Source organism: Meles meles, chromosome 10, assembly GCF_922984935.1.
Source record: "Meles meles chromosome 10, mMelMel3.1 paternal haplotype, whole genome shotgun sequence".
NCBI classification, from domain to species: domain Eukaryota; kingdom Metazoa; phylum Chordata; class Mammalia; order Carnivora; family Mustelidae; genus Meles; species Meles meles.
The window spans coordinates 14,286,477-14,299,929 of record NC_060075.1 but is presented as its reverse complement, the minus strand read 5'-3'; the positions used below and the strand labels follow the sequence as shown (position 1 = coordinate 14,299,929).

At 49.6% G+C, this 13,453-nt stretch overlaps 1 protein-coding gene across 2 annotated transcripts in view; it reads right to left on the bottom strand.

The window, feature by feature from the left end:
* PARP12 (poly(ADP-ribose) polymerase family member 12) overlaps nt 1-10,414 on the bottom strand; it is a 40,832-nt gene extending 30,418 nt beyond the window's left edge. Inside the window, exons 1-4 of one of the 2 annotated variants that reach the window (XM_046020331.1) lie at nt 9,666-10,410; nt 5,875-6,010; nt 2,660-2,960; nt 560-661 (exon numbers count right to left, since the gene is read on the bottom strand). In XM_046020331.1, coding sequence (XP_045876287.1) covers nt 560-661; nt 2,660-2,960; nt 5,875-6,010; nt 9,666-9,994 — 868 coding nt within the window. In that variant the 5' untranslated portion in view covers nt 9,995-10,410. Of the gene's footprint in view, nt 1-559; nt 662-2,659; nt 2,961-5,874; nt 6,011-9,665 lie in introns of both variants that reach the window. The other variant, XM_046020332.1, reaches the window with a different exon arrangement.
* Nucleotides 10,415-13,453: the final 3,039 nt, after the last annotated feature.

The following is a 13,453-nucleotide window of genomic DNA, read 5'->3' as shown; positions in this document are numbered from 1 at the left end:
TTTGAAAAGTAAGCTTTCTTCAGTCACAGCCCAGGCCAACGATAAGAAGAAAACAAAGGTTTAGTGAAAATACAGACACACATGTACCCACAAGAAGTGCTACTTTTGATAAAAGGGGACCATGGAAAGAAACCCCCAACTTAAGTTCTTGTTCCCCAAGAGCACACAGGGACATATCCTCAGGGAGGGCCTTCTGGGCTTCCAAGGCATTTCTAAGTCTACAGCAACCCTTTACAAGGGACACTCATATTTGTTCCCACTATTTTGGGCATCTGCGCTGGTCTGTGACCTCATGCTAAGCTGATCAAGGGTCAACACTTGACACTTCCTGCATGGACCAGTTATATTACCAAAAACTCACCTATAGTCTGATTTCCAGAAATTCAATTGTTACCATCCTCAACTCCCCCAGAAATGCCACCCCAGCTCACAGTTAAGAAGGCCCTAACCCTCTCTGGATGGGGGAGAAGACCTTGAAGGGTGGCCTTAGAGCAGAACTCTTGAAATGAGAAGCAGCTGTCCTGCCTGCAAGTGGATGAAGGGGCTTCCTCTGACATACCTTGAAAGCTACAACTTTTCCGGATATGGTACAAGCAGATCTGATCGCTCTCCTCTTGGTTAGCAGTGTTTGGGGACACAGAACCTGAGCTATCTCTTCTTTCTACAAAGAAACACCACAAAGATATATTAGCATCCATCAGAGCTTCTGATATGATGGAGTCAGAGTAGTTCAAGATACAAAGGAGAGAAAAGAGAATTCATTCATTTCTCTGCAGAAGGCAAAAGTGGGTGAGGCAATCTCACAAAATCCTATGATGTTCAGGATGAACTTACCCTCAGACATGTAAATGGACCCTCTGGCTTTTTAGAGACGAGCCAGGGGAGCCTAAGGCCACACGGCTGCTTGCCAAATCCAGGACACCATGGAGGGGTCCTTTTTTCTCATCTCTGGCTGTGCTCCTAATCTTGAAACCTCCTGAAGTAACTTCATGTCAATTGTAGGAATTTTAATATAAAACAGGCACGGAGGGGATTTCAAAGTTTACCTTTACTAGTAGTGCTCTAATGAGACTTTACCACTGGTCCCCCACCACCATATAAGTACATAAAATTCATTCACAAACCTTTACTATTCAGTTTCACCTGTCATTTTGTTATTCACTTTCCTTTTCCTTTATATAGGCCCCTCAAGACACCCACAGGGTGTCTAAAAACCTATACCTTTGTGGCCTTTAAGGACACCACCTTTGCTCTCCAAGGGCAGACAGCCTTCCCTCCCATCCTAAGGCCAAAATTGAACTGATGCTCGTAAAGATCTATTTTTTTTTAAGATTTTATTTATTTATTTGACAGAGATCACAAGTAGGCAGAGAAGCAGGCAGAGAGAGAGAGGAGGAAGCAGGCTCCCCGCTGAGCAAAGAGCCCGATGCGGGGCTCGATCCCAGGACCCCTGGGATCATGACCTGAGCTGAAGGCAGAGGCTTTAACCCACTGAGCCACCCAGGCGCCCCCGTAAAGATCTATTTAAAACAAAACCTATCTCCATCTAGCTTCCCAGTACTGAAAGAAATTAACCCAAAATAACCGAAGAAGATGTAAAGAAAAAAAACCACATATAGCAAGGACAATTTTTAAATATAAAAAATCAGGTACGATCATAGTGTTTTTGTTTGCGGGTAGTCCTAGCACTCACCTGATATTTTAGCAGTGGTCTATTAAAAACCCTAGATAACCCCTATTAAAGGTCTATTAAAATCCCACAGCCAACACATGGTTTGATTATGCATTCTGGTGGGGGGTAAGGGGAGTACTGTGTCCTAGTGTCCAAAGTATAACTAGGGCCCAGGCCAGTGCCTAGCACCTGGCAAGCACACAACTTTGTTAACTGAGAGAATGGATAACCAGAACGGCCAGCCAACAGTTGATACTGTGAAATCCAAAGGACCCCAATGTGCCATAACCTCTTTAATGGACTACATTATTTATTTCCCACATAATAAGTGAAGAAATGCTTATTTAATAAGCAATCTCTGCTCAAAATTTCCCCATTTGCCTGTCACTAAACCTGATGTTCTTTGAGAAAAAAAAAAAAAAGTATTCTAGCACACTTGGTCATTCAACAAATGCCTAAGTGCCCACTGTGGGCCAGGCACTGTCTAGGTACTGGAGAGGAGCAATGAACAAAGCAGATTTATGGGGACTAAATAATTCCCTTTATTCATGTCAAAAAGAGAGCTGAAATTAAAATAGACTTTGTTCCTCTGCCTTCGGCTCAAGTCATGATCCCACGGTCATCGGGCTCTCTGCTCAGCCAGGAGTCTGCTTCCCTTCCTCTCTCTCTGCCTGCCTCTCTGCCTACTTGTGATCTCTGTCTGTCAAATAAATAAATAAAATCTTTAAAAAAAAAAAAAAAAGATAAGATAAAATAGGCTTTGTTCACTGCAGATTAGACCTGTTAGGAATTCATTCACCTTCGACATGAATTGGCATTTATCTAGAATATCTTGCTTGTTTGTGGCTATGATTTCAAGTCATCTTCCAAAACACCCACTAGCTGGGAAGGAATCACCAACAGCACTTTACTAAAAGCAGCAGAGACTTGCCTGAGGTCACACATTCCATTAATGTGGAATCCAAGGGCCCCAGTCCAAAGCCTTACCAGAAGTCCCCTGTGGGCCCGGGGTAGGAGGATGCCCTCTGCTGGTGGTGGAGCTCTGATTCTTGATGTCGTGAGCATTTCTGTAAATGGAAGGCAGCCTGCTCACCAGATCTGAGCTCATGCCCAACCTCTCCAGTTTTTCCAGATTCTCAGCATTAGAGATATCATGTGATCTCTTACAGCTAGTGCCAAACTTGCATTCACCCTGTAAAAAATACTGGCAGATATGGAGTTTGATACACTGCTTTTGAAAGGAACAAGAGCCGTAGGGTCCATCTCCTTTGTTGTAATGAAGGCAGATCTGTTGACAGAAAAGGAAAAAAACACCAGCTTAGGAAGGCGGCACAGAACACTACCCCCATTCCCGACCAGTGCATGGTCACAAGAGGTTCCTCCAGAGACCTAGCCAAAGCTGTGATTCCATCATCCTCACAAGCCGCAGAACTATGAGAACATCCCCCACTCTAGATGGATGGCCGCTAATGGATGCCCTTGAATAAAATGAGAACGGGGTGGACAGCAGATTGTGCGAATAAGCACTTCCACTGGGAAAATCCAAAAAACTTCCAACTGATCAGAGTTGCTTCCTTCACAGGAGACATTTCAGTGTAACTCATATAGCAGTAAGCTAACAACTCATACTCCACTTACAACCTTCCCCCATTGACTCACCAACACTCCCTAAGCCAGGCCTCATCGCACCATCTTCTTTTTCTAAAATTCAGGGTCAAAGAGGCTCAGAGTATTTAAAGCATCTTGGAGAAAGCCAAATACAGCCCTTTCCTTTCTCAAGAGCTAATGGAAACTCAGAGAAGTTCACTGGCTTGCCCTAGGTCACACAGCTATCTACATTTGGTAGGTACAATGTATATTGCCTTGGGTTGTTTATAAAGCTGGGACTTGAACTTGAATCAATTGCACCTTCTCTACATTCCAAATTCCTGAAGATGAGAACCAGGCCAAAGACTACCAAGGGTCTACCCAGGCAATTCACAGGCATTACAATGAACAAGAGATAAAAATACAGCAGAGAGGGGCGCCTGGGTGGCTCAGTGGATTAAGCCACTGCCTTCGGCTCAGGTCATGATCTCAGGGTCCTGGGATCGAGCCCCGCATCAGGCTCTCTGCTCTGCGGGGAGCCTGCTTCCTCCTCTCTCTCTGCCTGCCTCTCTGACTACTTGTGGTCTCTCTCTCTGTCAAATAAATAAATAAAATCTTAAAAAAAAAAAAAAAAAAATACAGCAGAGGGCTATAGAACCCAGACTTAGATCAGTAGGGACTCCACTCTGGGGATGGAAGCCCCAAGGGAAAAGGCCAGAAAGAATTATGCCCTAACCTTGATTTTGCCACTTACAAGATGCCTGACCTAAGGCAGGCCACTCACCAGCTCTGAGTTTCAGCTTTTTAATACCTAAAATGGGAATACTGCCACTTATAACACTGGGCTATCCTGAGAATTAAATGGGAAACACACAAAGTGGCTAATACAAATATCTTTGAACATAGCAGGTACTCGACTCATGGTGGCAGTCCCCAACTGCTCATCTGATAAGGGGACCAGACTGCGAGCAGAAGGCCTGGCAGAAAAGCTGCACTGGGTCCAAATTTATGATCACAGCTCCCAGTTGCTGGCACTGCGTTCTGAAGCAACCTGCACACCCAAGTACACAGGAGTCTACACGCTCCGACTGGTCACCTTCTGATTTATTTTTCATACTATTGACAAGACGATCTCTCCAAAACATTAATGCCCACTCTCCAAACATAGGCCCCCTCACCGCAACTCCTATCCATGACCCTGAAGGCTGCATGGATGAGTCTCTACTCATCCGTTTCTCCTTCTCCCCTCTCCCACCCTAAATACACATTGTGCTGACCCACATGCGGTCCCCAACCATGCCAGCTCCATCCTTCCTGTGCCCCTTCTTCCCAGACCTTCATCCTTCATGCAACCTTCAGCAATCAGAGCACACGCCATCTACCCCAGGATGCCTCCCCAGGTGCCTGAACTGGGCCCCAGAGACCAGAGTGCTGACTTCCACTGCAGCATCTAGAACAGCGCCTTGCAATCCATGCTGACTTATCTGTCTCACCCAGAAAATGGGCCTCCTGGAAGGGCAGAACAGGGTTTTTTTCTCTCCTTATCACTAGTTCCTAACTCATAGTGGAAAGTTAATAAAGGTTAGCTGAATTAAATCAATACTACTTTTCAAAAGGCAAAAGAAAAAAGTTAATACCTATTATGTGCTAATAATCACTAAGCCATGTAGCACCTTTCTCAAATGGGTGGTTTTAATTAAATAATATGGAAGCATTTTCATTGAAACAGGCCAACCTAATCTGCATAGCCTTACCCCACAAACCTGCGCCGGCCACAGGACACCACTCAGACGTGCTGCACCACGCAATCACCTCAGCTCAGCTGCTGCCCTCGGGAGCCGCCACCTTATTCACACAGAGCCCGTGTGCTCCCACGGGCTGCTCCCAGGCAACAACGAGCTACTGTAGTTCCGAACCTCCCTTTGGCTAGATAGAAGCTCTCTTGGAACTGTGCTACAGTGAGGGTCTCTTCCTACGGCCTCTTCCTTTCCCCAATCCTGCCACATCACTGCCCAAAGGCTCCCCACCTTCTTCAGTTCCCTCACCACTAAATCTCTTGCACTTCGAATTCCATCTTGGTGTCTGCTTCTCAGAGGACCCAAACTAGTACACAGTCATTGTAGCAAGGTTGGCATAACATCTGAAGTGCATTATGAGACTTTACATCAACTAAAGTTCAAAATTCCCTGGGTGTGACTGACTTAGCAGAGACAGTATCATTTCCTCGCAGACCTCCTGGATCTGGCAATAACACATGGTTCCGAGTCCTGCTGGATGGGGAGGAGCTTGCTGGAGTCTCTCACCCCCTCATCCCCATGTAAGGAACATCATGCAGCAGCCACCGGCCAAACAGACTCTCCCAACCTCAAAGAAGCCCTGTGAAGGCGGTGCCAGCACAAATGCAATAGAAGGAAAGGAGTCTTCTAGACAGGGCAAGGTTGGCCCAAGGTCAGAGGTATAAAAATCAGCAGAGCCAGGAATGTAATCCAGGTCTCCTCCAAGCAGATCCCTGTGGTCACTCTGGGGTCTCTTCTGCTGTGATACTTCCTATTTTCCAAACTTCTGGCTTCTCCCCCATCACTTACACACACAGACATTCCCTCCTGGGAACTCACCTCTGGCAAAAGCCAGGGGTCATTCTGAAACAAAAGCTGGCAGAGCTCACTGTAGCTGAGGTGGTCAACACCGTGAGTTCTCAGCACACTCAGGTTGTGATCTGTCGTCAAGCTGTGACTGTTTCTACAGTTCTTCCTGCAAAGAAGCAGAGCTGGTGTCACAGTTCAACTGAGCCTCCCCAAAATTCTTTGTGGAAGTTCTAACCCCCCAGTGACCATATTTGGAGAGAGTTTACAAAGAGGTAATCAATGAGGCGCCTGGGTGGCTCACTTGCTTAAGTGTCTGCTTTCAGCTCAGGTCATGATCTCGGTGTCCTGGGGTGGAGCCCCAAGTCAGGTTCCCTGCTCAGTGGGGAGTCTGCTTCTCCCTTTTCCTCTGCCCTTCCCCACTGCTTGTACTCTCTCAAATAAATAAAATCACTTTAACAATTAAAAAAAAAATAAAGAGGTAATTAAGGTAAAAAAAAAAAGAGGTTGCTGGGGAGGAGGGCCTAATCCAATCTGACCGAAGTCTTTCTAAGAAGACAAAATGAAGACACAAATGCACACATGTGAGGACAGGAAGAAGACACCATCTGCAAGCCAAGGAGAGAGGCCTCAGAATGAAATCAATCCTGCCTTGATCTTAGATCTCCAGCCTTGAGAATTGTGAGAAGTTTCTGTTTAAGCCCCCAGTCTGTGGTACCTTGCTATGGCTGCCCAAACTCATACAACTCATAAAATCAGTCTTTCAGATAATTTTTCAGGAATAGTTCTTGATATTGTTTAGCAGCACCAGAGAAAAACCAGCATGTTTATACAGTGAAAAACCACAGTGCTTGTTTACAATGGAAGAGGTAGCACCTTGTGAGTTCTAGGGACCAGGACAGCACCTCCTATCAGTGTCTGGTAAGAAAGACAGGGCCATTCCCCAAAGATGAGTCACAGCATGCCAGTCGGTGGGCACTTAGCAGACACTTAAACAATGGCTGAATAAATGAGTGTGGACACCTACGGTTAAAGGTATATGTACACCCACTCATGCCTTGAGGCCCAGCCCTTTTCTCTGCTCCCCTCCTCCATTCTTAACATTCACAAGCCCTTGTTGAACATTCATTGTGGGCCAGGCACTGGCACCACACCCTGATGATCCAAAGTCTTCAAATGATCACCCAGGTCACCAGGACCTAGAATAGTCAGGCAAATGTCATTCGCTTTACTCAAACACTGCCCAACCTCTAATGTCATGTTAATAAACACGCATTAATAGGTTAATTAGCATTAATAAGTTAAAACGTTTTTCAAAAGAAAGCTAAACTCCTGATGGACTCCCCCATCTCAGTAAAAGACAACTTCCCTCTTCCACGGCACACACCGACTACCGTGGAGTTGTATGGACTCTTCCCCTTTCCTACTCTAGTGAAAGTGACAGAAAACAGAGAGGATTCTAAAATGGCAGGGCAAGTGCAAGGTCAGCGGTGCTCAGAAGATATCAGTGCAGACAGGAGGGGCACCTCCTGAGCCTGAGAGAAGTGGAGAAGCAATCAAGGGACACTGCCTGGAAGGTGTCAAGCCTGGGTCAAATATCTGGGTTGCAGAACCAAGCAAGGGGAGAAAATTAAAACATTCTAGGCAAACTTGATGCCACCAAGATGATGAAGATGATGATGGTGACAACAGTTGCTAAAACTTGCTGAGCATCTATCACAAGCCAGGGATCACCTGAAGGTTTTATAAGTCATTCAGTCCCCAACAAGCCCACGAGATGGGTGATATTATCCTAACTTTGCAGATGAGGGAACTGAGGCTCGGATATAAAGTCACTTGCCCAAGATCATGGAACTAGTAAGGAGCAGAGCCAGGGCTGAAACAAGGTAGTCTTGTCTTGGGGCTGTGCTCTTAAGCAACAGGCTCACTGCCCCTAAGCACAGGATGTAAGTCAGGGACCTGGGACCTTCCCCAGCTGTCATCAATGATCAAAAACAAAAGCCATGGTCTGTTTCTGAAACAGCTGATCCTGTGGTTCAGGAAGACAAAGCACAGTAATAGGGAAAGCATCAAAAGGGCAGCCAACCACACCCACTCTCCCCTATGTGACCCTAAAGTGGTCAGGGAAGGAAAGTCTAAGAAACCGTCCTGTGTGAACCACAAGGAAAATGGAACCAAGAAGACTGAGAAAGAAAGCTCAGAATCATCTATGCCAGTAGGTATGAGACTTCCAGATTTCGAGGACAAATACAATCCGACCCCAAATTTTGGGAACTAGCTGGAGAACAGGGCTGCTGTCTTTATTTTACCAAATACGAACATTAACAAGACCCACCAGTTAGAAATCATTCAATCCATGTAGCCACCATTTATCATGTCCCCCTTCTTCTCCAGCTGCTGCTCCTCACTCTCCCCTGAGGTGACACCTCTCTGCCAGTTCTTGAGGGCCCAGTTTCCCTGAGGCTCCACCCTCAGCCTCCACCTCAGCTCTGACTTGCTCCTGGGGCTGGGGCGTCGGCATCCACCAACCAGTAACTCCCAAACCTGCACTTGGGACCCTGGCCGGGCTCCCAGGCTTCAGACCTGGCTGTCCCTGGGCACACTTCTGCTCTCTCAGCCAATAAGAAAGAAAAGGAAGAATCAGCCTTCAGTCGATAACATCAATAATAATAAGTTGTTAAAAAATGAGTCATCTCTCAGTCAACAGTAAGAAAACAGCCACCACCTCTCTACCACCCCGTCACCACAGTCGCACCAACTTCCCGTCTCTCAAATCTCTCACATACACATCCCTCCGGCTTAAGGCCTTAGCTAGGCTCTGGAATATTCTAATCTAGCTATTTCTCAGCAGCTGCTTGGGAGGCGGGGGTGCGTATTCCACTCCCACCCCCCCTGCATCCAGGCATGGGGGTCCACGGTCAGGAGACATCTTGTGGTCCAGGCGATGTGTGGGAAGGTAACTCTCACGTCCAGACCCACCAACCCTCCACGGTCTGTCTTGTCCACCTGCTCCTGCAACCAGATACCCAGAGCGGCCAGAATGAGACTCCCGGGGGCGGAGTCTAGGTCCCCCAGCCGGGGTCCCGGTTCCCCCAGCCGAGGTCCCTGAATCACTGCATGGGTCATGCCCCTACCTCGTGCTGACTAGTGGACCTGATGTGAGCAAGAAATAACATCTACTGTGTTAAGTCAGGAAGAAAAAAAAAAAAAAAGGAGGGAAGAGAGGGAAAGAGGAAGAGAAGGAAGGACGGAAGGAAGAGAGGGAGAAAGGAAGGGAGGGAGGGAGGAGAGGGGACTAAAAAAGCAAAGAGAAAAGGAGCCAATTCTTCTAGACAAGCGGACTGGCTTCCGGACAGCAGCACGCATTTTCTTCCAAATGCGACAGAAGCCACCGCCACCCTGTAAGCAAGTGAACAAGAGCTGAGACGGGTTTTCGACTCCTTCGGCCGCCGGGTCGAGAGCCCTGGGCTGCGTGGCCCTCAGAGTTCGCTCTGGAGAGCGGGGCCTCGTGGAGCTCCAGAAGCCGGACGCGGCCGCTTTCCTTCGGGAGAGCCCCCAGCCCGGTCGCCCCCCCCCCCCTCCGGTGCTCCAAGTCACTCTCTGAGGATGCAGGAGCCTCGGCGCCGCCGTCCAGCCCGAGTCCCTCACAGGGCGCCCGGTATTCCGGAGGTGCTCAATAAACGTTCGCTGACGAGAATTAAGGCGGGGAGGCCGGGGAACGGCCACCCACGGCGTCCCCACACTTTAACGGGGCCCCAAGCGGGCTGGCAGGGCAGGGCCCCCTGGTCCCGGGCCCGCCGTCGGGCTCCCGGAGCGGCGCTTACCCGGCCCTCGTGAACTTGCAGGCCCCGCAGACCAAGAACTTGCAGAGGTGCAGCTGCGCGCACAGCCCCACGCAGCCCGGCTTGGGGCTCTGGTGCGCGCGGCACAGGCGCAGCGCCGAGACGGCCAGCACGACGCGCTTGGTGGCCGGCACGCCGCCCGCGCCCGCCCGCGTCGCCACCGCGAAGCGGCCGCGCTCCCGCAGCAGGCGCTCCAGCGCGTCGGCGCCGACGCCCTCCCGCAAGCGGCGCCGCAGCTCCTCCAGCTCCAAGGCGCCCCCGGCCGCGCACAGCACCTGGGTCACCTCGCCGAGGACGGCGGCCTGGGTCATGGCCGCGGCGGCGGGGGCGTGCTGCCCGTCGGAGAGCGCCTGGCGGGACCCCGGCGGCGGCGGCCGACGCGGGCTGGGCGGGCGGCTCCCGCGGGGTGCAGACGCCAGCTGGAAGCGAAAGCGAAAGCTCCCCGGGGCCCGGGAAAACGAAACCCGCGCCGCCTCACCACGCCCCCCAGCCCGCAGCTGAGGGGCCTCGGCGGCGCCTTCCGGCCCCAGGGCCCTCAGCTGTGCGCGGCCGCCGGCCTCCGCGGCCGGCTCCTCCGCTCCGTCGGCAGCCAGGGACCCGAAGAGTGGGTCTCCGGGGCTTGACAGAGACGAGCAGGCACGTCCTTCGGGGCAGCGCCTCGCGGCTCTCGAAGCGTCTTCACCTAGTGGCCGGGGGCGGAGACGCCCGGGCCGTGCGCAGCTCCCGCCGAAGCCCCCCGAGCGTTCGGAAATCGCGCGCCCGCCAGACCCCGGGACCTCTCCCGCCCGCGCGCTGGCGGAGCCGGCCGGGGCTCCCCCCACACCTGGGGAACTTGCCGGGCCGCCCCGACGGCTCCCGACGACGCGGGGAGGGGGTTGCGGGGCCACGGGCCCGGTCACCTCCCCCCCCCCACACACACACACGCGCGCGCGCACGTGACGGCAGTCACTCCGAATTGCCCGCGGGACTTCGGGCTTTTTCTCTTCAGGGCTTTAAAGCTTCCAAGGGTCTGTCTCTCCTAGAAAGCATATCCGTCTCTCCTCAGAGAATGGAGTGACCAAGCGTTCAGGGAGCATTCGGAGCCTAGGCACACACTCGGGTTGTTGACAGAAATGTGAACTGTTGAGAGAGCCCCTTGGGAAAGGAGTCCCGGGAATCGCTATGAAAATTTGTAAATGCGCATGACCTTTGACCCAGCGGTATGTCTTCTGGGAATCTTCTAGAAGTAAAAGCAACGTAGATAAGTTACGGAAGAAAATGTTTATGTGGGGGGAGGCATGGTGCAGGGAGCAACGTGGTTGGTCCTTTCCCGGACTGTCACACAGCTTTAACAAGCATGACCTAGAAGGACGTGCCTGACGTGTTAAGGGAAAAGAGATAACGGTATAGAAACGTCTACATCAGTACCAAAAAGAGCATCTATGTGTGTGGGAATGTGGCTCTTTTTGGATGAGCAAGGAGAAGGCTGAGGAGGGACACTCACTGTGCCAAAATTTGCATTAACACTGGCTGTGAGGAGTATGCAGTAAGAGGTACTAGGAAGTGGAAAAAGGATGAGGGGCAGAAAGAAAACTTGGGTTATGTTGTTAAAATTCTATGTTACTGTAAAACCGTAATATTCTGTTAAGTATAGTAACCTACAAATGAATTAGGGAATGGGATGAGGGGCAGTTTTCTCTTGGCTTTTAATTGTGGATTTTAAAAAATTGTGTAAAAACATTTTTCTTTAGATTTTATTTATTTCAGACATTGATGGAGCACGATGGGGGTGGGGAGGGGCAGGGGGAGAGGGAGAAGCAGGCTCCCCTGCTGAGCAGGGAGGCTGACAACAACAAAACAACAACAGGGGTTTCAATTCCAGGACCCCAGAATCATGACCTGAGGTGAAGGCAGCTACTTAGCTGACTGAGCAACCCAGGTGCCCCATAAAATTATATAAAAGTTTTTTTCTCAAAAATTTAATTTTTAATTTAAATTTTTAATTGTGGTTTTGATATTGTTTGGCAGTATAGTATTTCTTAAGAAAGGAAGGTTGACATCAGTGGAAAATGGAGTAAGGGCCTCAGAAATTTTGCCCATCGGTGGCAGTGTGGCAGCAGTGAAAAACTGGCAAAAATGGTTGGAATCTGTGTTTTCAGATATCTGGAAATGAACTAAAGTCTTGCAGCAACTCATTTACCATTCAGTCAAGAAAAACAGCTGACTCTGAGTGAAAACATCAAGCTTTGTAGCATTTTGACTTAGCCTGGTCCTATCTCCTCGGCTCCTTGGCAGCCTTGAAAACTAACCACCGGTGCTCCTGGTACCAGTACCACAGAGGGCAGAACAGGGCCGTAGCTTTTGCAAAAATGCATCCTGTGACTTGTCTACTGGTTCCCTGGAAGGCCCTCCTGAAAAGGCTTGTGTTTGTTTGTCCTCGCGGGAACTAGCCCAGTCCCAGTGGCTTCTCCCCAGGGGTGGTTCAATGTTTTAACATCACAGAATGGGGGACTGACACAATGGCTAACAGTTGAGCTAAACAGTAGACTAACCAAAAGCTCAAAGTTAAAGCTGAAGGATGAGATGTCCGCTGGGGCTTTGAAAAGCTCCAACATATTTCTAGGAATCTAGAAGTTTGCATGCACACCTCACTAAGGGCTTCTCCCAGCAGTCACAATAAATGTTCTTGCCCACATTTTTCCCACTCTGCCTCCTGGCCGGTGTTGGTGCCTCCCTGTGCAGACCTGCAAGGTGTGCTGGCCTGCTGTTAGTAGGGAAAACATCTTCCTTCATAATGGACATTTCCATGCGCGCACGTCTTACCACACCTGATTAAAACAAATCCCTTTTAAAACCCAGGTCATGAAGAGTTTTAAGACAGAAGAAGAATTAGAGGATTCTTATTAGACATCCAAGCGGAAATGCCCAGCTCGCGCTTGAACCTGTGAGTTTGGCACTCCTAGAAGAGATCAGAAGTAGGGCTGTGAACACAGGGATGGTTAAACCCACAGAACTGATGAGATCACCCATGAAGAGTATAAACGGAGAAGAGAATTGCAAGGATCTGCCCCTCTGATGAAGAAGACTGATAGAGCTGAGAAGGTTGAGAGGGAGCAGTGAGGTAGGAGGAAAACTAGGATTAGGGAATCATGAAAGCCAAATATTTAAATATTTCATGAAAGAATGATCAACTACATTGAGTGCCATCAAGACTGAGTGAAAGAGGGTAGAGAAATGTGTTGTTTATTGCTATACAACAAACCATCCCAAAACTTAGTAGCTGAAAACAACAGTTCATTTTTCATGATTCTGTGAGTTGACTTGAGCTCAGTTGGGTAGTTCTGCCTTACACAGCATAACCAGTCATTCCTGCATCCAGCTGGGCGCTCAGCTGGGGCTAGAACATCCAAGATAGCCCTCATCCCCCAGGGTCTCTGTGGCTACTCATCACTTGGGAGTCTGTCCTGAGCTTCACATTATGGTGGGTGGCAGAATGGTAAGAACAAAGACTGGCGGGGGTTGAAGCATGAATGGGCAGTGAGAACATGGAACAGCCAATGGAGATAGTATCTGCAAGAAGTTCTACTATAGAAGGAAACAGAGGGGCACCTGGGTGGCCCAGTGGGTTGAGCCTCTGCCTTGGGCTCGGGTCATGATCTCAGGGTCCTGGGATCGAGCCCCGTACCGGGCTCTCTGCTCAGTGGGGAGCCTCCTTCCTCCTCTCTCTCTGCCTGCTTCTCTGCCTACTTGTGATATCTGTTGTCAAATAAATAAATTTTTAAAATCTGAAG